Source organism: Psittacula echo (assembly GCF_963264785.1).
Source record: "Psittacula echo genome assembly, chromosome: 1".
In the NCBI taxonomy this organism is placed as follows: domain Eukaryota; kingdom Metazoa; phylum Chordata; class Aves; order Psittaciformes; family Psittacidae; genus Psittacula; species Psittacula echo.
The window spans coordinates 106,710,660-106,737,246 of record NC_137735.1 but is presented as its reverse complement, the minus strand read 5'-3'; the positions used below and the strand labels follow the sequence as shown (position 1 = coordinate 106,737,246).

Below are 26,587 nucleotides of genomic sequence, written 5' to 3'. Positions count from 1 at the left end.
TTTTGATCATAGAGATCAAATGAAATCACAAAAAAATGAAGGCAGATTTTAGAGGCCCCTGTCTTCAAGGCAGTTTTTCAATGGCTTTATGATATAATTGGCCACCTTCAAAAAAAAAAAAACAAACTGATTTGAATAGAGGCTTACATTTTGAACAGTTATGTTTACCTGTTTTATAAAAGAAGATGAAATATAGTTTTTCAGAAATATTCCTAACCCCTGGCACATGTTCAGAGTTTGAGGCATTTAATAGCATTCAAAGCCAAATAAATCCTGTCTGCTGTCAGAAGTCTTTTTAAGAAAGTGACCAGGCTCCATTGCCACCTGGTATAGATTCTGCTTTTGTAATAAATATCCTAATTGAGAAATCATAGGTATAGCATGTTGGTAATGATTTTCATTAATTCTTACCTACAGACCCAGGGAGCGGATTCATGAGACATTGTTCCAGAATTGTCCACAGTGTAGAAACACAATGTAAGCTGTCCCAGACTGGGGGGATGTCCTTTTTGTTAGATGCCTCTTTTCTGTCTGAGGTTTCTGGTGGGAATTTAATAAGGATGTAAATGTGGCTGCAAACGTCACTTTAAATTCACAGTAAAGTCTAATAGGTTGAAGTGATGAGCTTTATCATAATTTGAAAGGAATCCAAACGTCAGTTATATAACACTGCTTTGTGTCTTCCAGTTTTTGTTCTGCTCCCTCATCAGAACAAAAAATGTGGCAAAAAATGTGAAATGGAAGGGAAAAAAAAAGAGTAATAAATAAGCTGAGGTTGGCTTTCACAGAAAAAAACCAAAACAAAACAAAAAAAAACACACAAAACGGTGGAAAATGGTCTCTAGGATCAATATGACCATGAAGGTCTGATCCACATTTTGAACATCCCTTCTTTCCTTCCATGTAGCTTCTCCAGCATGAAATAAGTAATTTACTTCTGCTCTTTGAGACCTAAAACTTGTATTTGTCTTTCAAATATATACTGAAGTTTGATAGTGGTGAGGTGAAGAAGGAGTTGAAGTAATTCCTAATAGAAACACAGGTGGTGACACGCTTCAGTTTATGTTGTATATAGGCCTCAGCTATTCTATTTGATGTAGCTCACAATACCTCTTTCCCACGTTCTGCTGTACACATTCGCTTTCTTTTACCAGTGTTTTCTCATGACCTTGAATTTAAGGAATTTCATTAATACATCTCTCCAATTATCCAAAATGTTAGAGGTACTGTCAGATGTCCTTTTGCTTGCTTGGATCTTCATTCTGTTAGGGTTTGTCATGTATTAGAGTCACCAGGAAAGTTGAAGGGTATTTATCCTTTTTGGTTTGTGTTACTAAATCTCTGTGAAAATAAGAAAAGCTGGCTTGATTCGCTCTATTTATACATAGAAATAACTCTTGTTCACTGAACGACCCTTACCCTATAGATCCAGTCATCCATGCCATGGGAAAAAAAAAAAAAAATGTTGTGTCTATTCATTTTCACTGGATGTCATCCAGAAAGCAGAAATATTACTGCTTATGTTCATCTCGTGTTGATGAACTGCAATAAAGGAGTCTTCATATGCCAAAGTTAATCTGCTAACGTAAGATTTACTGCTCTTTGCAGTGCCATGCCAAACTTCAGGACTTTTTCCTGTTTTTTAACCTTAACTCTTTTTACTCATGGCAAACCAACCTACCATTAAACTGTACCCCGATAAAAAAGTTTTAAATGACCTGAAACTTTTTTCCTTCTTTGAAACATAAAATCGTTTGATACATTGGCCTGTGAGGACACACATATTCACACACAAATGAAATGCTAACACTGTCATTTACAGAAGAATTCTTCAAGAAGCAGTTTCAGCCTCTAAGTCTATAAAATAGGCCTTCCCGGGGAAGTAAATGAAAATCAGAAGTATATTACTTAAACAGTTAGGTTCAGATCCTGCAAGTGATACCTAAGGTGAGCAAGAATTCCCCCTGAAAATAAGGAGTTGCAAACTCAGCTCCATTTGCAGAAAGCTGTTCCAGAAAACATGTCAATCCATTTGTTAGCTGTACTTGCTGGCAGTTATACACAAATATAACTGATTGCTTTTTCTGCATGATGTTATTACATAGCACACATGGCATAAAAAAAAGCTAAAATCTATCTAGTAGAGCATGTGTGAATATATATGAATGGCAGAGTTCTGTCCCATGCTGTTAATATATGTGTACCCCAACCCTTTGCTTTTGGTTTGTTTGTAAGTGCCAGGAGCTTATTCCACAACTGATGTAGAGGTCTGTGCCAGTGCAAAAGAAAACAAGAAAAACAGTTACACTTTTATGCTCTTATTTCAAAGCAGTGATGCCCCTCCAAAGAGCCAGTCTGAGTTCACCTTGAGGGCATTAGCAGAGGCTGCTTTAAAATAAAAATCTTTCAGTACTAGTCAATTGAAAGAGAAAGCCTTTTCTGTTCTGTGTAAATAATTTTTGATCAATGCACTGTTCTAAGGCAATTCCCGATTAGCATATCCTATAGCTTATTGTCAGACCCTGTCCACAGGGTACAATTGTGACACAGGCTGTGAATATTCAGCAATAGGAGTCTGTAAATCTGAGTAAGTAATGACAAAGCTTCTTTAGGGAAAGCCAGAATGAGGTGAGCTGAGTAGAATAATGGCAGTCTTGGGGGGGCAGGGAAGTATTTTAATTTAATCAAAGCCAGAGCAAGTGAAAAAGATACTATTAAAAGGACTTGCTCTCTGAAGTAAATACTTTTCAGATAAATGCACAGTTCAGACTGACGTGCTAAATTGGCATCCTTACATCCACTCTATTCTCCAGATCAAAGCAAAGTTAATCATTTCACTTGCCTTTTATGTACTTTATGGATGTGTGTGTGGGTATGTGTGTGTATGTATGTGTACGGTGTGCGCATGTGCACACACAAGTACCAGAAAATACTGGCAATGAGGGAGGGGTTTTTGCTTTTTCTGTAATGAAGTTGAAGATTTTTTTTAATGTGGTGGTACCTAATAGCCCTTGCCCACTATTGTAAAAGCTTAGAAGTATTGCAGCTTTCTCTTGCCTGTGTTTGCCCAGCCACCCTTCTACATACTACAAGCACTGGGAAATTTCAATGACACAGCTTGGAATGGGTTCAGTGACCTCAATTATGCCCTCCCACCCACTCCAAACTCCTTTCAATTTGCAAAAAGCTTTAAGTGGACAAAACCCAGATGCCTTTTGCTTGTAGTTCAGTAAGAACAGATTGGGCATGTAGATTCTTGTCAAAGTGATATATGTAGTTCATTTTCCATTAACTCTTTCTTAACTAAGGATTTTAAATTCTCAGTTCCAAGTCTAGCACTCTGCTTTGCTTTCTACTGCTTTTTAAAGTTCATTATGCCTACAACATCATTTTAAGAAAATGAACCTTAAAAAGCCTCAGCTAGACATTGATACAAAACAGACTGAATGTTTGGTTCTGCTTTTAAAAGCAATCACTTTTTTTTTCTTTTTAAACTTGTTTCATATGTAATAACCCATCCTATTGTCTAAGAGAGTTCAAAAGCACTAACTAAATATAATAAATAAAAACACCAGCGGGTGGTGGGGGGGAAGAAATCGTGTTTTGTGGAAATGATTTACCGGTCAAAACCAGTACGTGGGGCCTGATGACCTTGAGAGCTTGCTTCAGTTGGCTTGCTTAAACTTAGATTGCTTTCATAATGTTGTAATATTGCCCCAAAGTGTCGGTGCCTCTCCCCTCCCCCAGAACATTTCATTACACTCCCTTTCTCCCTCTCTCTCTCTCTCTCTCTTTCTCTTTCATTCTGCAGAAACATGTGCTGTCAATAATGGAGGCTGTGATCGGACTTGCAAGGATACCGCGACAGGGGTACGATGCAGTTGCCCTGTTGGATTTACCCTGCAGCCTGATGGGAAAACGTGCAAAGGTCAGCCTCTGTTTGCTTTGCAATGCATCATTTGCCTTCAGTGATTCCAGTACAAGATGTAAATATTCAGTTATTTAATCAATACTTTTAAGTTAAGGCAATACTGGCATAGTGATTGCAATTGAGTTCATTAGCTTTCTCCTTCCCTACTTATTCTGTATTTACCCATTTCAGTCATTTTTTCTCTCTATTTATTAGAGTGTTTTATAACTGCAAAGAAATGAGATATAGAGGTCAAGCCTTTTCAAGATGAGCAGAGATTTAGAGGAACAACTCTGACTGCAAAAAGCCTCCAGTTTCAAAGGATAGTCTGCTACCCTTGTAAAACTTCAGTCATCTAATGGTGTCTGAATTTGTCTGTTCAAAAATCAAGTTACTATTCTGAACCAATACTTTGTTACCTGCAGATAATCAACTTGGTTACTATTAAGTTCAGTCAAGCCAAGGATGCAGAGGTATTGCTCAGAAAAAAACAGACAGTTGTCCATTTCTGTCCCTTCAAAACATAAGTAGCCAGCTACAAAGGAGAACCAGAACAACATTTACTAGTGCACAGGTCTAAACAGTACACTGATGATCAGATTTTACTGTTCCAAAGACAGCACAAAAACCTTGGCATTTTGTACTTCGTTGAGTGTGTTAAAACTGAGGTCAGGGAAGAGAGAAAAGATCATATGATATCACTGTCAACGTCTGTTCTCAGTTAAGGAGACAGGGACAGTTCTCAAATAACCCTGAAGAATCACACTTAGTGGCACGAGTAGATTTCGATACATGCTAGTAGGACCAGGCCCTCCATCAACCATTTTCCCAGCTTCCTATGTATTTCTTTTGAGCTCCATTGCAAGAGACATGGTGATGGACATCCAGAAGGACATTGCTTACATTGTTGTCACAGAGGATAATTTTTTATCACTCAGTGACTTAGTCTAAGTTGACCTAACTTGCTAAGAAACTACTGGGACTTTTTTCCTTCAAAATAACCAGAAATGTCAGAATATTTTCAGTCCAGAGTTTGAAGTTGCTTAAAATAGTAAAACCCACAAAAATAAACAGAAAATGTGTGGTTTCCTCTTGCTCCAGGCTGAAAAATCCCAGCGCTTGGGCATGATCCTGTTAGTATTTATAGAAATAACAGTCCATTTGCCTGTTTATTTGAAAATAAAACATTTAAACTGCCATCGCACACAATGTTAATAGTTAAGGGTGAGCACACATCAAAAATCAGTCAGTTCAGTTCAAGCCACACAAAAATAAATCTTCGTTTTTACAGACAGACAGGCTAAGCCATAGCAGAGCAGTTACAGTGATTCCGACGAGTGCTTAAAAAGAAGGCATTTTAATATTGTAACATACACCTAGACTTGATCATAATGTTTATTATAGAAACTGCATCATTAAAAAAAAGATTGATTCTAAATTTAGACCTTTGGCCATAGAACTAATATGAAACAATATTTATATAATAATCAAGTCTATAATTAGTGCTACAGACAAAAAGAATATTCAGCTGATTCTCAAACCAACTACCCTAGCTCTAAGCACTTTCACATTTTTTTCTCTTCCTCTTTTTTATGAGAAGAAAATACAAGAAGCAGAATCTGTATTTTTATGATACTGCAGATTCTTTCTCACTTTCTTAAAGTAAGCAGCAACTGGAAATTAACTTGCATGGTTTAACAAATAAACCAGGCCATTTCTTGTTAACCTTTATTGACATTTCAGGAAATACTTATCATCATAAAATGGTAAAATATATGGTTTGCATTTAATTTAACTAGAATTAATAATTTTTCTTTAATGTTCACTGTGAGATTTCTGGGCTTGATTCTGCTTCCCTGAAGCTAAAGTAACTTCCCATTTAAATCTGTGTACAAAGGACCCTGCACTTAAGCTGACCAGTGAAGCTTCTTCTGTAGCTTTCACAGACAGGCAGCTCTTAGTCAAGACTGCTCTCTAAGATTTACATCTTCTGAGTGCAAAAGCGAGCATTTTGGTGGAATGAAATTGGTGCCTTCTCTGCTCCTCTTGCTTGTAGGTAAAGCCTGGAAAAGGCTGGGGTGGGGAAATCCAGTGTGTGCATATTCCTTGCTCTGAGTTCTATAGGAAACAAAAGAAAATAATTATCAGCTCAAGTTTTCTCCTTTGCTTTTTTTTCTTTACTGGCATTGATTTGACTGGTCTACAATTTCTTGTATATATAGTTCATTTGTGCCTCTAGCTGTAACATTACGTCTGTGTGGTAAGAGCACTAGATTTATCTATTGGATGCCCTTTAAAGCATCTTCAGGGATCATACAGCTGTCACACTTTCTTGGGCAAAGTTTTCAAGTCCATCAAGTGTCACAGGATCTCCAAGTGATGTTTTTCATAGAAGCATCGTTTTAAGTGAGGTTATATTTCTAAATAGAGAAGAAAGATATGCCATTATTTATTAAAGGAAAGTAAAGAGACAGGGCATGTAAGAAAAGCTGAGAGATAATTGATATATTAACCAAAAAATAAAAATGTGGGTTGACCAAAATGATTAATATGTTTAGGTTGAATATAGCAAATAATGTTGACCAAAAAGAATGTTTTTATTGGAAAGTCTATGATTTTTCAGTTCATTTTGGCATCTTCCTCTTTAAGACATTTTACATACTGCAGCTACTATTTGAAATTATGTAGTTGCTTAGATTCGAGAGGCTTAAGTATGACTCAGAAAAACATCTGAACTTTTGAGTACTCCAAGGTACACATTGTGTAATGTATTAATCTGTAATTCTAGTTTTCTTGTAGGTGACTTCCTCAGTAGCACACTTCCATCATACTGATATTTTATGGAAATCTACTGCTACTTTTCTTCCTTAATTTTTAGAAGGGAATCAGGTAAATTAAAGACTATTTTGTTTTAAATCAATGAAATAAATATAAATAATTTTTTTAATAACAAAAAATTGTATTAAAAAATCAGGACTAGTCTGGTTTGGGCATTGTATAGACATATAGTGGGAAAAGGAGCTTACGGTCCAAAATGTTCACAGTTTTTTGTTTAGTAGTTTGGAATTTCATTAACTGTTTAATACAGAAAAAGGCAGGTATACGTACAAAAGGAAAGGCATTTTTTTAAGAAAGAGTATATGTAAACATGCTTTATTTGCCAAATGATGGCAAATAAAGCCTGTTAAATGTAAATAATTGTTCTACACTTTGTTTGCAATATTATGTTTCATATTCTCTAGTTCTGTCATAAAAGCCGGGATGGATTCAAATCACAGAGTACAGAACTGAGTCATGACTGAAGCTCTGGTATTTCTCCTGGCCCTTTCCCAATGTATCAAAGAACAGAGGTTGCAGGAAAGCAATTTCCAAGTCATACAAGGGACCTACCTTCAGTAGTTTTGGATGTCGACCTCATTCACAGACTCAATGGGAAATGAGAGTTTATTGTACCTTGAAGAATCAAGGTCCTTTTGTTCATGTGGAGTGCAGTCTGGTTTATATCAAATGTCAATAAGATAGGAAAATTATTGTGGAGAAAGTTTTAGCATGGACTACGTACAGGTGGCTGCAGAGCCAGTAGGAAGTCTACTGTACCAAAAGATTGTTTTGGTTTCTGGAAGCTGAAAAAATCTTTTCTCTCTCTGATTCTTTCTCCCTGACATGTATTATTTACCCGATCTCATAGTGAAATAAGAGTAAAAGTGCTGCCTGTGGTCTAGTTAAAGGAACCTTCAGATGCATTAATGGTGTCTGGGATAAAAATTCATCAAGCTTTTCCTGTTCTGTAGAAGACAGTCTCAAACTCAAGTCTTCCCTCAGCTGGGTTGTTGGACAATGGACAATGCTCCTTTTTTCCCTTCAGCTTTCCTATCAACTTGGCTCTGAATAAGCCAAACCACAGAAGCTTTTGTCAGCTAAGAGATGAGATATCCCAGGCAGAAAGAGTTCCATCTAATTAATGCTATTTAATTTCTCCCACCATTGTAACTGGGTGATCCCAGCTTGGTGCTGAGTTCATTTGATGCTCTCTATTGTTGTTCTACACATGACAAAACAGTGTCATTTATTTTCTTAAATACCTAACCAGTCATCCCACAGAAGTCAGCTAGTGCAGACAGAAGGGAAGCCAAAGGATTTAAAGGCATGGTGGCCTGGGATGTTTATTGCTCATTGCCTCCTACCTGCTTTTTAATATCCCCTATATTGCGCATATCAGGAGTTCTGTGGTCCCTAGCTCCCTTGCTTGTTGATTTCTGTGCACCCTTCCTGCTGAGTACCCTTTTCATGAGTCCAGCTGTAATCCGCCCTCAGTGAGAAGCTTGATCAGTTCAGCATTTTAATTGAATTAAATACAACTTACTAGCTGATGAACCAGAAGACTCATATGCAAAAAACTTGTGGGGTTCAAGAGGAGTGAAGTCAGAGTAGGTTAGACTCAGCACAGATTCTGGCAATTGTTTAAACCCAGCTGCCAAACTGGATCAAACAATAAATTGCTGGTCTGCCCAAGGGCAGCTACAGAAGGATGGAAGACAAGCTGCGCAAGGCAGCATTCTTCTTCCAGGACTTAGAGCAGAGAAGAACTGGGAATAACTGCAAAAGACATCAGAGAGAGACAGGGGGTTTCTTTGTGGGTTCTTTTAAGAAGTGGATTAGAGCAAGAGGAAGGGCCACAGGCTTATGGCATGGTGCAAAATGTGTGACCATGTGCCTGATGTGCTCCATCTCTGCCTCAGTGATTTAACAAAGAGACTGTCCCAGAATAATACAGCTTCCCAGCACTGTACTCATAGAGCCAGAGGAACTGTGCAGGGTGCAGCACTTGCTGAACACCTAGGGTCAAACGGCAGAGCAAATACCAGTTTTAAGCAGGAGAAGAGAAGCATAACTGGATTTCTAAGGGTTATGGAGCAAAAGCCACATCTCAAATATGGCTTTTCTATAAACATCTGTAAAGTGCCACCTAACTTTGCAGTGCCCCGTAAATGTTTTGTGATAGCAAGGTGTGTATTATTTTGTATAGCTAACTTCCTATTTTGCATCATTTTCACAGGTAAGCTGGACAATGGGATCTTGGGGAGGCAGGCATTCAGCTGCTCTAGAATGACAGTGGTTTTGTTAGCAATATGATGTTACATTGATAATCTGCCACAAGCTGGGGTTAAATACAGCAGTATTAATTCATGTGCACAAATAGATCTTTGCCAAGCCCAGGTGATCTCATGGACATATAATTAGGAAACAGAATGGTTCCTCCACATCTCCATCCAGAGATGGGGCATTTTATCTACTGTGCAACACTAAGAAAGCCCTTCTTGGCCCTCCAGCATATTGTTTAACTACAGCAGTGTTACGCTGGGGTTATGTGACTGGATGCTGTTTAGGCAAACATTTCTTCTTCCTGCTGTCTCATTGTCATGGTTACCCAGTAATGTGATGTGCTCTCTACTTCCTTGAAACAGGCCCCCATCCTTTTGCATTCAGATGTAGCAAAGAAATGTGGCACTTACATGCTTAAATACTTGACTGTGCTGCAGTGGGAGCGTCAGAAATGCCTTAGCTGTGAATGGTTTGTCCAGTATCTGAACTTTGTAACCTTCCTTATCATTAAGCAATCCATAAAAGAAGAACAGGAGCATAGAGAATAATGAACAATTTCAGTCAAAGGATTGAATCAAAGTTTATTGAAATAAAAGGGTATTTTTGCATTGCCTTTATTAGGTTGACATAGTAATTGCTCTTTTTATCCTTCTTAATTGCAGCCTATTTCAGCAGGAAAATGCATTTTAAATTGGTTTTGGATACAAAAAAGTGAAACCCTGAAAGTGGATGAAATTTTGAAAATGGAATTGTTTCTGTAAGGAGTTTGTTACAGAATGAGTTTCAGTGAAGCAAAATATGTCATGTTTTGTTAAACATTAAATGAAAGTTTTCATTAAATTAAATGTTTAAATAAATGCTTAACATCAGTTTGGTATGAGACTATAACTCAGATGTCAAAGGCTTTCCTCTTTTTTCATTCAGAACACACTAATCCTAAGTGAAAAGCTTACAATGAATAGTTTAGCTGGCCAATTTGGCTTCATTTCCTGGCTACAGAATATCTGTGAACAGTTATGATTTCCTCCATCATTCCATTAGCCCAAATTACTTAAAATTTGTTTTAGTTTTTTTCTCTAAATTGGATTAAATTGACTAAAGCTTTTAGAATTGCATCTTGTCAGTCCCGATCAATTCATATGAAACTGAAAATGTTTCCTGTTTTTTTAGAAAGGAACACCAGAAGGAGTTGCAGGTTATTTTTGTTGTTTATTATTATGCAGTTGTTAATCTGGTACATCAACTATGAGCTTGCTTGAGTTGTGATGCTACTTTTGTTTGACTGTGTTTGATTAGTTAAGTTTCAGAGTGGTGTATTTTTTTCACTGATTGCCTAAATGGAGGAGTTTTTGCAGTAGGAGTAATTACCTATAAAGAACTCAGGTTTTGCCTGATTGATATGATCAACTTGACTTTGTTTTACATGCCAGTAAAGTTTCCCAGTAAAATATATTCTTCTGCAAATATATTTACAATATATAGTAAAATACATGTATAAGCCAAGCTTACACTGGGGCTGATAGAACTGTAGTAGCACATATGACCATACTTTTTCACATCATGTAGGTATCTCAGTGCCTTTAGGTTCAAGTCTGTAGGTTTGGAGGAGGTCTTCTGAGCTAAGATTTGTCTCACCTAAGAGGCAAATTCAAGACAGGCAGAAATGAATTCATGTGAATGAACTTCTTTATTTTTTGGCTTGGGCACTGCTCTAGTTTTCTTCTTTAGCTATAAAGAGACCTCCTTGATGGTAGTCACCCAAGTACAAAGTTTCCCTCAGTTAGGTTGCCACAGAAAATTCTTAGGTTTCCATCTAAGTGAGACCATCATTTTACTAAAGGTGTACATGACTTTTTCATAAATGTATAAGAACCATTAGAGAAGAGATCACTAAAATAACATGCTGAAAGGTCACCTTACTTCCCTGCTAAGTGTATAACTTCCATTTGAAGGTGCACAGCCACACAATTTAGATATTTAGCTTCTGCATAACTTTGAGGAACATATTGCATTTAGAATCACTAAGATACTGTGCTGTAAAGCTGCAATAATGTTCCTTCTTGAATTCATTCACATACATTAGCATTTTAAATTAGACAGAATTTAAATCATCTCCTCAAGAGTTTAAACTTCTAGAGGTCGCTTATAGAGGCAAATCTGTTCATAACTGCCTGACTACTCCTACTTGAGATCTGCAGTCTACTTTCTGTGCATCTCCTATTACTATTATCTTTTAGTGTGATATCTGTGATACTTTCTACAGTGAAAGGAATATTGGTGCCTACTCTACATTACACAGCATTAGTGTCAATAGGTATTGTATTGCCACCAGAGCAGGTCCTGAGTCATGCAAAAAGAGCTTTTTCTAGCTCACCTGATATTTTTCTTAACATATGTGAAGAGATCAGTTCAGCTTCCTCCACATTAGACACATGCAGGTTTTGAGGAACATAAGCATATCTTCCTCAACATGAGGAAGAACTTCTTTATATTGAGGGTGGCAGAGCACTGAACAGGCTGCCCAGGGGGCTTGTGGAGTCTCCCTCTCTGGAGACATTCAAAACCCGCCTGGATGTGTTCTTTTGTAACCTGCTCTAGGTGGCCCTGCCTTGGCAGGGTGTTGAACTGGATGGTCTCCAAAGGTCCCTTCCAACCCTGATGATTCTGGGATTCTGTGAATATAAGCCGTTATCTATAACAAGCGATTAAGATTTTCCAGTGCTTTCTCTCAACAAAAAAAAAAAAAAAAAAAAGCAAATGGTGCAAAAGAATAAACTCAAATGAAGTAAGTTGCTGGCAGTCATCACCTCCACTGCAGTCAGGCTGCTGTGGTACCAGCAAATGCCAGCATAAATGTCAGTCACAAGATTACAAGCAGCAGCGGTTTTTTTTTTTTGAAGAAGATGTCTGGCAAAGCCAGAAGTGGCAGAGACCTGCTTCTTCTTGGTTTCCCTTCTGATTACATTTCCTTTGAAAATTGCAGCACCTGAAATAGCTATTTATTTGTGTGTCATATCTTTAAGACAATATATGTAGTGAATAGAGAGGTTGTACTCCCTCTTTTAATACTGGTTCATATCGTTCCTGCTTGATGTCAGAGTAATTTGATGTACAGCGCATAAAAATCTGTTAACATTCTGCTGATATGGTGCCTTATATTCATAGTTTGGTTTGGTAAGTAGCACATGGAAAATGGTCCCTTAGCCTTACTCTCAGCCAAAGGTACAGTGGTGACTAGTGAGAGCAGCTTTTAATTTGAGCTAATAAGTAGCATCTGGTTGAATTGCTCTGGGATATCCCAGAGCAATAGTATGCATGTTCCTTGGAGTCTATCAGAAGTAACTGAGGGAAAGACAGGATTACTGTCAGTAGGCTTTAATTTTCTATTTTGGTATCTCCACTGGAAAAAAATGCGAAACACTGCATATGGAAACAGCCTGAGATACACTGAGTGCTTAAACACTCTGTAAAGCAACTGACCCAAGCAGACAGAACATTTTAACCATGATTCCTAGGAGTGGTATGTGACGCAAGTTTTTTAGGTGATAAGCCAGATACACTTCAGACTTCTTAGGGGAAAATTTCTTAGACATTTCAGGAAATTGAGCCATTGAGGGATTTCAATTCAAGAACCTCAAAAAAAAAAAAAAAGGCATTGACAATTACAATTTCATTTTTAAAATAGAGGTTGTCATCCTCAGGCCTTTGTATAGATTGAACCTTCTGTTACGCTTCTTTGATCTGCAAGGCCTGTATTGCCCTGCTACAGATACTGAATTAGAATGTTTGTCCTCTCTTCTGTGCATCACTTCTCAGTGGGCATCAACTTTGATTTTGGACCTTGTGCCATTCTCTTTTCTCAGGAATCCCACAGTGTCCTGTTTTTAGAATATGGTCAGAAGAATAGGTGGCCCCAAGGAAAAATAAGCACATCAGCCTTGGTAATTCCTGATCATTTGGCTTAGCTACCTCTTATTTGCACAAGCTTAAAGATTTGTGCATTGGGAAATAACGTGGAACAGCTGGCACCCTCTGAATTCATATCCTATCACAGTAATATGCTCATAAGCACATCCAAATAGTCTAATCCCAGCCTATAAGGTATCCACTTTACTTGCCTTGAAAATATCTCTGAACTAGGTTACGAATTCCAGTTCTCTTCAGAGTCTGACCAGTGAGGAAAAAAGTGACTCTTCATATCTCAACAATAAAAACAAAATATAAGAAAAATGGTGCAAAGAGGCCTGTGTTCTCCAATCACATGGGAAAGCCAATGCAAGACAAAATTCCATTCTCTCTGTGGTTTCCTTCTACCTTCTGTGTCACTCCCTCAGAAAAACCTCCTACTCCAGAGGAATCAGACTTCCTTGATTTTTATCAACAGCAGGATAGAATTTTAGACATTAGTTATTGAAGTATGTGTTGTCTTCTAACAACCCTTGAGTGTTTACTGAAGTGGTTTGTTTTGAGCCATTCTTTCTCCTTGATGGCTTTCTCCGTGTTTCTCACCAACTTAAACCAAGAGTAAACTTCCCAATACTCAAATCAAGATCTAGTTTTCATAATTCATTATACAGCAACAGTACTTCCATCAGACTCCTTACATGACTCTGCTTTCAGGCTACAACTTACTTTTCCAGTGTTTGTAACTAGAAATGAGTGCATGTTTAAATATAAACGTTATTTGAGTTTGCTTCTCTGTACATGTAAACAAAGAGCTATCAGAAAATAGAAGAGATCAGATATAGAATCATAGAATGGTTTGGGTTGGAAAGGACCTTAAGATCATCAAGTTCCAGCCCCCTGCCATCGGCAGGGACACCTCACACTAAACCATGCCACCCAAGGTCTCATCCAACCTGGCTTTGAACACTGCCAAGGATGGAGCATTTGCCATTTCTTTAGGCAACCTGTGCCAGTGCCTCACCACCCTCACAGTAGAGAACTTCCTTATATCTAACCTGAACTTCTCCTGTTTAAGTTTTAACCCGTTACCCCTTGTCCTATCACTACAGTCCCTGATGAATAGTCCATCCCCGGCATCCTTGTAGGCCCCCTTCAGATACTGGAAGGCTGCTATGAGGTCTCCACGCAGCCTTCTCTTCTCCAGGCTGAACAGCCCCAACTTTCTCAGCCTGTCTTCATACGGAGATGCTCCAGTCCCCTGATCATCCTCGTGGCCCTCCTCTGGACTTGTTCCAACAGTTCCATGTCCTTTTTGTGTTGAGGACACCAGAACTGCACACAATACTCCAAGTGAGGTCTCACGAGAGCAGAGTAGAGGGGCAGGATCACCTCCTTCGACCTGCTGGTCACGCTCCTCTTGATGCAGCCCAGGATACGGTTGGCTTTCTGGGCTGCGAGCGCACACTGAAGCCGGCTCATGTTCATTTTCTCATCGACCAACACCCCCAAGTCCTTCTCTGCAGGGCTGCTCTGAATCTCTTCTCTGCCCAACCTGTAGCTGTGCCTGGGATTGCCCCAGCCCGGGTTTAGGACCTTGCACTTGGCATGGTTGAACTTCATGAGGTTGGCATTGGCCCACCTGTCAAGCATGTCAAGGCATAATCACAAGCTGCTTACAGTAATGAATCAAAACAAAAAATACCTTTGCCCTCTCCATGCTGAATACAAGGCATATACAAATGCTATGGCTGAGGTCTGTCTTTTATCCTAAAAACAAGAAAAAAAAAAAGAAAAACACCTCAAACTTCATATCTTTGCATGCATAAAAATTCTATGGCACAGAATGGAGAATGGACAGAGGAACATCTTTGCTTTTCATGAGAAGTCAGCACCTAAATAAATAAATTAACATGAGACTGGTGTGAAGAATGATGGTAGTGAAAATGTAGGTTCTACAGCAACTAGACTAATGCTTTTAGGAGGAATAAAAATAGTAATTTTCTGTATATGTGTGATGCACAGATTAAATGTGCAATTAAATGGTCAATTAAAATAGCTGGATTTTCTTTAAATTGCTTTCTGGCAACAAGTTCTGACCATTTTCCAAGCTGCTGCATACTTAAGCATCATGAGATCCCATGCCATTTTCAGGAAGCAGGCAGATAGCTTCTTTGTAAATGCAGATTTGTGTGAATCTCGATACTGCTTAAGTGATTTGTGGAAGCCAACAGTTTTTCTGGGTAGATGTTGCAGCAACAGCAGCAAAGGATCTCCATGTCACTTTCATTTCCTAATATTCCTCTTCTTCTCACAAAACCCATATGCTTGAGAAAATAGAGGCATTTGTGCCAACAAAGTAACCAAAGGCAGCTAGTGGGTGATTTAGGACTATGAAACAATAGATCCAGCTGCCTAACCAAAGAAAAAAGTAACAAAACTAAATGAGAGGAAAGTCAGGACTTTTGTCATGAAAACAGTGGTCCTGTTCAGTGCTTCAGTACTGGCAAGAGTTTCTGAGAACACACACTTTGAAACCTCTTTGGAAAGCATCAAGAAGATTGTGTTCTAGTGCAACCCAGTAAATGCTTCTATGGGGAATTCTTCGGCATATGAATCAACCACATGCATGTGCTATGCTGCAGAGATAACAGGTAGACTTGTAGTTGATGAATGAAGAAGATGCAAAGGAAATTTTTTCTAAGTTTATTTTTGGTAAGAGTGACAAATGGAACACTAAAGTCAACTGGGAATATTAAATAATACAGGCAGTTCTGAGCTTATTTTTGTTTTGGTGGGACTTAAGCGAGGTGCAAGACCATCTGTGTCCCTAAGAAACCTCATAAAGATTAGGATTTAGAGCGGGAAAACTGAGTATCTGATGGAAGACCAATGGTCAAGTTCAGTTGATCGAAAGAGCTGCATGTGTTAGAAGAGATGGGTAAGACCAGGAAGTCAGACCTGAGCACAAGCTCCCAGGTACCTACAAAAACATTTTCAAAATAACTACCTAAATGCGGATTAAAGAAGCAAACATTAAGGTCTGGCTGCAATAGTCTCTCTGCAGAGGCCACAGTCATTTTATGTGCTTACATCAATGTTATCCAGTCTCAAGACAGAGAACAAATAAGATCAACCCAATGTGAGGAAAACAGTAACAGCATCTGGCAGGCAGCTGCAGCAGCTCAGTGGAAAGCTCTCTGTCCAGTGAGGGGGCCATAGCCATCTGTCCCACTGCTGCTGTCCTGGAAACAACTGTTTCAAGTAAAACTGGGAAGCAACTCAGAATTAGGAATGTTTTTTTTCCCCCAGTTTCTTAAAGAACAGAGGGAGTTGACTGTCATCAGTACAGAGGCAAATCTGGCCTGTGATAAGATGATAGAGCATCTGACTGAGGAGCAGAGGAAGACACAGAGAGAGGAAAAGGGTCAGCAGGGTTGGTGATAAAACCATAGGTGGTGGATGAGATATTGGAGAGACAGAAAGATTCTGGTCACCAGCAGAAAATGTGTGGGATTTAGGGGAGCGAATGGTAGAAAACTTGGTGGTAGGTAGCTGCAAGCAATCAGAAGCCTAGGGGGGATGAGAAAAATAAGCAATTGGGTGCTGACCAATGATGGTTCTGTATGTTGACTGGGCATCAGCATGGCAAATTTTAGAAATGCAGACAGAATTTGATCCAGACTTTTTAAGAAGGAATTGAAGTTCCAGGCCACAATGAGGCAAAATGAAATTACAAACACATGGCATTGTGCAAATTTTAGGTACCAACACAGGTGAAATTTGTCAGAAAGAGGAAAATGGAATGGAAAAATGAAACAATACAAAAGGTGAAGAGCAGAATCCAGCAAATAAAACTGTGCATAACATCTGCCTTATAACCATTGCTGCAGATTTATCTCATCCAGAATGTGTGGAGCTTCCACTACCCCTTCCCTATTATGGGGGAAATTGCCTTTTATTTTGTTTTTAGGTTAAAGACATACAATTCATTTGTCTGCGGTAGACTTGTTCATGACAGACAAATATAATATAACAGATTATCTTCCATTAAAAAATTGCAGACTTGGGTCAGCTGCCATATAACTCACTGAGTTTCATTCCCTCCCAAGGGTTCCATCTATCCCCACAAAATAAATTCATGTGTACTAAGTTAGGGGTTTTTTCATGACTAGGCAATATCCCTGTTCCCTGGAAGCTTGCAGTTATTTGTCTTTGTGAACCTCCCCTTTGAAAATGCCAAATCCTTTAAATTAATGCTTGGGAGGGTCATATTTTGCATTTCAGTTGTTGAAAAGACATTGCATTTATTCAACAATATAAAGCTCCCTGAGGATCAGCAACCACAGTTTATTATATAAAAGTGTGCTGTGCTTTCTCTAATTTGGGAGTTGACTACTCACATAATTGTAGCTACCAATATTCAGAGCTTACAGTATTTTTTATTCTATTATTGCTTTTTTTCATCATAAAATAGAGCTTGTGTTTTATATGGCTAGATCCTGCTCTCAGTGAAGTATTTGGCTTCCCTGGTACAGAACAGATCCCTAGTTGGTTGAAATAATGTCTTAAAAAAGTTTTGGAGGGTTAACTTTTAATCTTCAGCCAGATTTCTTTGATTCATTATCAGCTATGAGGCATTTGAATGATCATGGGCTAATTGTATTCAGATGTCCTTATCAGCAGGAGTAGCTTTATGATAGGAAAGGTAGCATAGTTTCAATTGGATTTTAGAGGGAGCATCAGTATCTTCAACTGTCCTTAATACCAATTTTATTTTTAATTTCTACTTAATTAAATAAAACATTCAAAAGCAAACTGAGATTCTTGGAGTAAGCACAGAGCTTTCCTGACCAGATAACAGTTCCAAGTGGGAGAAATGAAAACAACTATGAGTAAAGGTAAATCGAGTTAATATGCCAAGTCTGGGAATTCTTGTATCTTAGTCCAGTAGTGCACATCCAGTAGTGTACATCTTGTGTACATGCCCCTGTGCTCTTCCTTGAGATTACACAGAAAATTTGAATATTATAAGAGCAAAGCCTTGTTTTTTAGTGAGATCTAGTACAGAGAAAATGCCCTGGGATGTCAGCTCCCCAGATTTATACCTTAAGAAACACTGAACTCCTTTACTGTAACTCCTTTACTCTTGCTAATGTATGTAACCTGCATCAAACCCAGTAGTTCTTCTGTCTCAGCTCCTCCTGCATAAAATGCAGAAACATTAAACATAGAGTTATTGTGGTCATAGTGGCTGTGTGAACAATTAGAGTAGATAAGTGGTCAGCCCAATGTATCTGCACAATTCTGTACTACCATTTTAACCACAGCCTCCATCCAGGTCTGTGCATACTTACATGGTCACTGTTGCCATCTGAGGTTCCCAGCATCTTATGTACTGTACTTTCCACATGCTTTGGAAAACAGAGACACATTATTTGTTGTCCCTGAGTACATATGAGAGTCTCAACTGCACACTTATTTTTCTCTCACCAATGTTTATAAAAATCATTTTGATTGATCAAAAGTTACAGTAGGAGGAAAACTAACTTTATTTTCTGGGATTCCTATGACTTGGGCAGGGAGTGCACTAGTTTTGCATTTAGCTCAGCCTAGATAGCAAAAGACTCCATCAGTCCATTTCTTTATGTCTCCGGTCCACTTCACATTCTAGTGTCACAGCCAAAGTCAGCTTGCAGTGTTTAGGTTCATAGCATTGCACTAACATGTTGTTAAGTTTTAAAAAGAATTCAGTGTTCAGCAAAAATTTTAAATGAAAATCCTTTCTTTTCACATTAGATTTAGTAAATCCCTTCCCCTTCACAAATGAGAAATCAGGGCCTAAACTATTCTGACAGCATTTAGAAGTTTTTCACTTTCAAAGCTTTTTGTGTTTTATAAATCTAATTAACTGTAATAAGAAAATAATAGGACATAATGTTTGTTTTACAAGGTGATTGATCTCTTGGCAGCCTGGCAGACTCTTTTATTGATTGGTTGGTGGATAATGTCAGAGTGGATATGTCCTGGAGGAGAATAGCTGACACCTAAATCCATATGTGACAGATTACCATCTGTGTTGGAAGACAGGTTTCTTCGTGAAATTGCAAAGATAACAGGTGAAAATGGAGAAAGTGACATGAGGGAAATGTGTTGAAACCTGCCTCAACCTTTCCATGCTCTAAGAGCATTTACACAAAGTGCTCTATTTTGTGGGCAGCTTGTTTTCAGGATGAGGGAGATTAACTTTTAATTACATTCATTCCTGTCTGCCCAGTCTAGTTTTAATTCTGTTAATTAGGGAAATGCCTTGCCCCACAACCCAGCCATAAAGCTAATTAAACAGAGAACCTTCGTTTGCTTCTTAGTGGGACTTCAGTTCAGTAATGCTTATCATACATTACAGTTAATTAGCACTGTGGGAGGGAAAATGAGGATGTCACTGAAGTGCAAAACTCAAATTAGAGGTGCTGTAACATATGCTTTACTTCATTTTGCAGCTATCTGATGCAGGGAAGTCACACGCTACCCTACCTGCCTTAGTTTCACATTTGTTAAAGGAGAATTAATTAAACATATCTCTCCTGCAGAAGTTTTGTGTAGGTTTAATGTAATGAAGTTGATAAGCTGTTGGCCTTTGAAATCCTTGAGTAGAAGACACTGCATAAATAGAATTATTTCTCCCTGAAGCATGCAAAGCATGTTGGAGGCAATGAGCTATGCAGTTACAGGTAGAGGGGCGGAACAGCAGATGTACTTCCTGAAGTAAAGGTGGATATACAGTTCTGCACATATTCACAAAATCTTCCAGGGCAAAACACAACCAGCATGGACCATGCTGCTGTCTCAAACCATTCAGAAGCCCAGACCACAAATTAAATGTAATTTGACTGAAAAATTCTGATGGCAAATGGCTTTAATTTTTAATGCTTTGTTTAATTATAATAGTCCATTTTAAAGCATTGTTCCTGAAAATATCAAGTGATAATTACCAATAACCCACTGTGCAGGTGAAGTAAAGCAGAGAAATGTTGCAATTTGCCCAAACTGCTAGGTAAACCTGTTGTAAAACTGGAACTAGGACTTACAACTCCCTGTAAACTAACAGACAGCAGCTGGCTTGATGTTTTCTGGAGGAAACAGCAGAACCTAAGTTCTCCTTTGATGTATATTTTCTCACAGTGGCACTGAATCCAATGAGTCTGAGAATATGAAATTGTACCTTAATAGGTTACCCCTGGCATGCATTAAGATTCTATGGAAAATGTTACCTAGAGCATTGCAAGTTATGCTTATGTTAATCCTGAATTACTCAATATATTTCAAGAGGTATTGCAAGGCAGCAGGCAAATATTAAAAAATAATTCCAGTCTTAGCATTGGTAGCTCTGGTAATATTTGTAATGTAGAGCATCATGTAGAATAACGTGTTTTGTGCAAGGCTGTGCTGACTGGCACACTATCTAAGCAAGGTAGCTGGCTGGGTTGTGCACTGGGCTTGGATTCAAGTGTGAATGAATCCACATTGTTTTTCTGTGCCTTTATTTCCTCATTGCTGACATGGAGTTAAAAAGTTTTGAGGCTACTTTATAAAGCTGCCTGTGGTCTGCATGCATTGGGGCACTAATACCTGTGTCAACAAGGCAACACTAGTTACAAGGTTCAGGGGACAGTGGTGATTTGTAGAAGTAGGAGAAAAGAGAAGGAAAGAAAAGGAAAACTGTGAAAGAAGGGAATAAGAGCTAGCAGATTAGCCCACTTCATAGAAAATACGATGTCCAGTCTATGCTGGTAATAGCATTATTAATCGTAACATGCTGTCATTAATACAAACAAGAAGGGTATGAAGTTTTTGTAATTATTTCAGGTTGATCTGGGAGTATATTATTTTCCTGGAGCTAGGTAGCATTTTAAAACTGAAAAGGATTAGACAGACACAATCAGTTCAAATATTTGTCCAGCCATTGAAAGGAGAAGCCTCACTTCCGCCTGTGATGAGGCTTTGAAAATCTCCATATCTGTCATTGTTCAACAGCTAAGTGAAGATTGCAGGTTGATTACCCTTTCAGCTGCCTTTAAGCAGCTTATGTGAAATGTTAAGTTCTAAGTTGCCTAAAATCCCTACTTTTTAATTTGTTTTCTGACTTGTGTGCAGCAAGGCAAATCTTTGTGAGTTTATATGCATACATGCACACACGTGTGCTCACACACCCCTGATCAGAACCAGGTCCTTCCAAATGTGAATTACTCTGAGCAGAGCTTAAATATGTACAAGTAGAGCAGGAACAGTCATTCCCATTAATATTCACAAGGACGTGAAAAGAAAAATAATGGGCTACCTGTTTCTTCTAGTCAGATTGTGGCTATGCAACATATCATAAAGCAACTGAGTTTCTGTTCCTTTATTTAAAGCTGAGAAGTTGTATTTTACACTGATTCCACGCCTCCCTCACATTTTGAGACACTCAGAAAACTTAGGATAATAACTTATTTCACAAACATTTTATTTATTCCTCCTTCATTCTTCTAAAATTATTGCCCATTCCATTCTTCCAAAGTTAGCTTTTGAGTGTCAAAAAGAATATGGAGAGCTCTGCAAAATGACTATGAAGAAAGGATATTTAAAAAGAGTACTTGGATCTGTGTGCCAAAACTGTGACTTACTAGCAAATTCCACAAGGCTCTAGGGTCACGTAAGCAGATCCAGAGAGTAGTCATGGTTAACTTCACCACAGTGACTGTCTTTATGCCAGGCCTTTGCTTATAGGATTTGCTGCAAGCCTGGACTTACATTTAACAATGCACATAGAGATGACAGCGAGTCACAGAAGCTGAAGTGGAACCTCTCCACTCTTTGTGAACAGCAAGTCAGGGTTTGTTTCTGGGTTCAGGTGGGCCCACAGCTTTTGTGATGGTGTTGCCGAGTTCCATCTCTAGACTAATATTTACAATTGCTTTTTTCTGCAAAATATAAAAAATGTAAGAAGGTTTTAGCTACTTTTGTGCAAATCCTATGTTTGCTTTTGGTTTTTTTTCAACTGTATGTCGAGGGGTGAACAATTTTCAGGGCTAACGGGAGGCTTGAGTGCTTAGTTGCCTATTAACACCATACCTTCACCTGCTATTTTGACTAGTACATTTTAATGCTTCTGTGGTTTTTCATTGGCCTGTATTTTCCATTTCTGCATGTGTCCCATTTGTGCTGGGCACATCAGTTGGTATTTGTGCCAGATAGGCAGCTTGTATGAGCAAGTTATCATTTAACAATATTGATTATTACATTAAGAGAAATCCTTTGGGATTTCATTGCTAATGCACTGAAAGCCCATCAGACCTCCTAGTCTGAAATGACCAGCACATTGTCTGCACACTTATGACCAGGGCATTTTATGTGCAATCCCCCATGGAGACATACAGTTCTTTATATACTTTTGCATTCCTGGGGATACAGGGGAGCAGAGCAGTGTGGAAAGTTTGAGCCATTCTTCTGCAACATGCATCATCAGTTGAAAATGAGCCACTTGAGAACTGTGTTTGAAGACACCAAGTTTATGTCTCCTCCACAGACACTCCCAATAATAGTACAAGGATATTTGACTAAATCATTCAAAGCTGGAAGAGATACCATGATGGTTTCCACTGTGTTCTTCTTCCCTATATGATAGGCAGATATACATACTCTCTGTGAAGTTCAGAGAGGCACTTGACAAAGTTGGGTACCAGTTAGTTTAAAGATAAATGGGGCCTCACCTTCTCACACAGTAGAATCATTTATTTTCACATGGCTCATAACAAGAATTATTTATAGCTGTGGAAAGAAAAATAGTGGGGATATAGACTTGGTGCAATTTCTGTGAACCAGTTAGACATGATACGGTTGGATACTGCTCTCTTCCAAATGAAATGCAGCGATGCACTGCTCTCCATAGAGTGAAATAATTTTTACATGCCTTGTCAGTCTCGCTATGGCCGTGGAAAGAAATACAGTGAAAGGAGAGACATTGGCACTGTTTGTGTTATTTAGAATGTTTTTGCAGCTAACAGTTTTGACCTCTATGCTGTTTTGATGGTCCTGGTTTCAAAAGGCCACATCATGTTTTCCAGCTAGAAGAAATGAATCAATACTTTCTTTTCCTGTGGACTCTCCCAACTTTTACCCAGTTCAGAATATTCCTAGTTCAAAATATTCCAAAGAATTGCTGGTGTAAAACTGATGCACTGCCTTGTCAGTGAAATAACAATGATTAACAGCTTCAAATCTACCCTCTGAAGCCAGGAGGGTTTCATTTTTGTCCCTTATGGTCTTCAGACACCCTGAAAAGAAAGTTAGACTGGAATTTTGAATTTAATGTGTGAAATCCAGGAGCCATCATTTAAAACGTCAATCCTTACTTCAGAATGGTGTTTGACAGGCTGCAAGTAATTTCTGCTTCAAGCAGTCTCAGGCAGCAGAGCAGCCTGAAGGTCATGTTGTTTTTATCATGGGTAAAAGATATCTTCTTCATGATGGATGACTGCTCTGCATGTTTATGATGCATAATATATTAGTAATTTTAATTCACAATTCCATTTGTCCTGCAGTTTTGTCAGGTAGTTAGGTACACCTGCACTGTGCAAAAGCATGGGACTGTTGTAATCCATCATAAGACCTGCAGCACAGTGCCGGTTGCAAGTACTGGGGCTGGGAGGAATCACTTCTACCAATGGAAATGCCAGCCTGCAGGACTGGGCAAAGTCTTGTGACTGAAGCCACTGACAGGTCAAGATCTGTACTGGTGATCACAGCTGAAACCAAATAGGTTGCTCCCTGAAGTCTCATGGTATGATGTATAGCAACCCTCAGTGTGCTCTTCACCAGATTTATGAGATTGAGAGCCTAAGGTTATCTGTTCTTGGCTAGCCTGATCACCAAAACTGAGGACCAGACAACAAACACGAGCGCTGGTTTCAGATCACTTTGAGAACTTTGTTACCGAGACATAAAGATTTCAGCTGTCTTTGTGCAAAGCACTCAAGGTGTAATACCACCACAGCTGCTACCTACTGTTTTACCCTCATGCTTTTAATAGGACTGAGTGCAAAAGCCACTCCTCTCCAGAGCTAGACACAAAAATAATAAGGACTAGTATTAGTTCAGAGAGTCTCAGAGCAAATTTGCTCTCTCTTTGCACATATGCAACTCATAAGCAAACCTTTGTAACAATATGCATTGTTCCTGCTTATTTGAGTAGTATGGTCTCCTGAGGATATTTCTGTCAATGTCAGTGAAGCAAAGTGCCTTTTAGAAAAGACGGCTGAATTTGCCTTTTAGCTATTGAATGTCTAGATTTACGTCCTTGCTCCTCCTGCTTCTGTTTATATTTTACATGCAGAAACATGGTAAGAGCCATACTACTCTCCCATGTCAGTAATAATACATTTTCAAAAATGAATGAATGACATCCACTAAAAGTAATCCTAAATTCAAATAATTTTTAAATGCACCTTCATTCACCAGCATCATGCTCTGTTTGATAAATTTCCATCTCTTCATATTAGCTCTTTTGGCAGCTAGATTTGCATTTTGTAAGCTTTGCTTTTTATATGGCCAGCTGTTACCTCAAAGTTTCAAAGCCCTTACAGCAAGAGGCTTTTCAATAGGAAATATCACTCTCCACTTGGTTTTCTGAAAGATCTTGTTATCACTTCAGAAGTGGGCAGCCAAGGCTTTATATCATATTACTTCTTCACTGTATGCACCCCTAAAAGAGCTATTTTTGCACTGTCCTACTCCTGATATAAAAAAAAATAAAAAAAAAAAAAACAGAAAAAAAACAGAAAAAAAACCCACACACACACAAAAAAATTTAAAAAAAAAGGAGCCAGCCACATTTTTTTTCTCTTTCGAATGAATGTGGATCCATGGTTTTATAAGTGAAAGAGGATGGAAAGATGCCCTGTATTTTAAATGAGGTTCTGTGACCTGTTATATACTTACTGCACAAGCTTTTCTTGATTGGGAAAGGAACTAATCGTTCCAGTTCTTCAACACCTTTGGGAGAAGTTATAAGGTGGAGGAAGCAGAATCACCAGTCTGAAATTCAGAACAGAGGTCTTATCAAGTTCATCAATGCTCTTCATAATCATTATGTAAAATAAGAGCCGTTGATCTCATCTTTTATACATATATATATGGCTTCAGAACAACTGAAAAAGCAACATTTCACATGCACTTGCAGTTGCTCTTCTATTATACCAAATCAAGAAAGCAAGACACATGGAAATGCGTATTTAGTGAGTTTGTATTCATAATGGAAAAACCAGCATATAATGCTAATTAAAAAAAAATATATACCTATATTTGTTTATATAGGGATAATGGAAGTATTTTCAGAATTCATGTATGTTTCACTTTGTTGTTATTTCAGTTTTTCATGTGTTCTTGGCTTTTGATAGTTCCTGTGCAAGGCAAGGGATTCACATCTTACACAGGCTGAAGTCTTCTGTTAAGCAGACCGCTACATCTACAAAGAAGCTTCTTTAAATGTTCTTTAATATCAAAGTGCCTCACCTTGGGTCATCTGGCAGTTTCAGTTGTGAGAGAAATCTCTCTGCCTCCAGAACAATTCAGCCCATAGCTGTTTTGTAAGCCTTGCGAGAAAGTTTTGGGAAGGAATACATCAGGAATACATCTGACCAACCTGAATCCTAAGAGGGCCAACAGCCTTGCTGGGGATCTGAGTAAATTTCTGTACTCCTGCCCTGAACTACTGAATTGCTGTCATGAACTCAATTTTTTTGCTCATTCATTCTTTGCAGATATTGATGAGTGCCTGGTAAACAATGGTGGCTGTGACCATTTCTGCCGAAACACAGTTGGCAGCTTTGAGTGCAGCTGCCAGAAAGGCTATAAACTGCTCACAGATGAACGAACCTGCCAAGGTAATACTTCATTTCTTTTACCTCTTCTATAATGAGGATGTTCCTTTCAGTGGATTTGGGGTTTTTTTAATTAACTCATTTTTAATACAGGTTTTAATTGTACAGTCATAGGATGGAAAGTTAGAAAAGACCTACTAGATTTCCATTTTCTGAGGTGGGTTTAGAAGATTTCTGGAAATGTCTTGTTTCAGTGTTTATAGTAGTAGGAATGCCAGTGTCCTGATGAAGCGCAAAAATCTGTGTGGTGCAGTGGAGTAGCCTCAGGCAAAGAGCCTTATGTGCAAATCCTCTAATTTGCTATGATCTGAATGGGACAGAGGCTTATCTTACACCAGAGTCATTTAGAGTAATTTACTGGAATGGAGCATTTGCAACATTTAAACTGAAAAAAACTGAAAAAACTGAAAAAAAGAGTCTAATTTGTGAGCCCACCTTTGCCTGACAGAATCTGGTTTTGGAGGGATAATGGAAGTGTTCTGTGAGACTTGGAATGAAGTGTGGTTTATATCGTTTGCTCTGTGTGCCATGATTTGTTATCTAAGTCATGTGTTGTTATATATTCTATGACTAATTAAGTGCATAACCATTTCAAACTTAAGTTATGACCATGTACCTTTGGAGAAGTGATACTTTAAGCATTAGAGCTCTGTAACTTTACTCTTTGAAAGCCTCCTAGAAAAGACTAGAGAGATGAGCATGCATCAGTAGAGAGAGAAGGGGAAGGAGGATCTATTCAATTAAAATTATGTTC

General features: G+C 38.4%; 1 protein-coding gene across 1 annotated transcript in view; it reads left to right on the top strand.

Annotated features, from left to right (window-relative positions):
* The window catches only part of SCUBE1 (signal peptide, CUB domain and EGF like domain containing 1), a gene marked incomplete at both ends in the record, with an annotated part of 207,505 nt that overhangs the window by 131,047 nt on the left and 49,871 nt on the right, over positions 1-26,587 (top strand). Inside the window, 2 exons of the mRNA XM_080623895.1 lie at positions 3,812-3,928; positions 25,714-25,836. Coding sequence (XP_080480021.1) covers positions 3,812-3,928; positions 25,714-25,836 — 240 coding nt within the window. The remainder of the gene's footprint in view (positions 1-3,811; positions 3,929-25,713; positions 25,837-26,587) is intronic.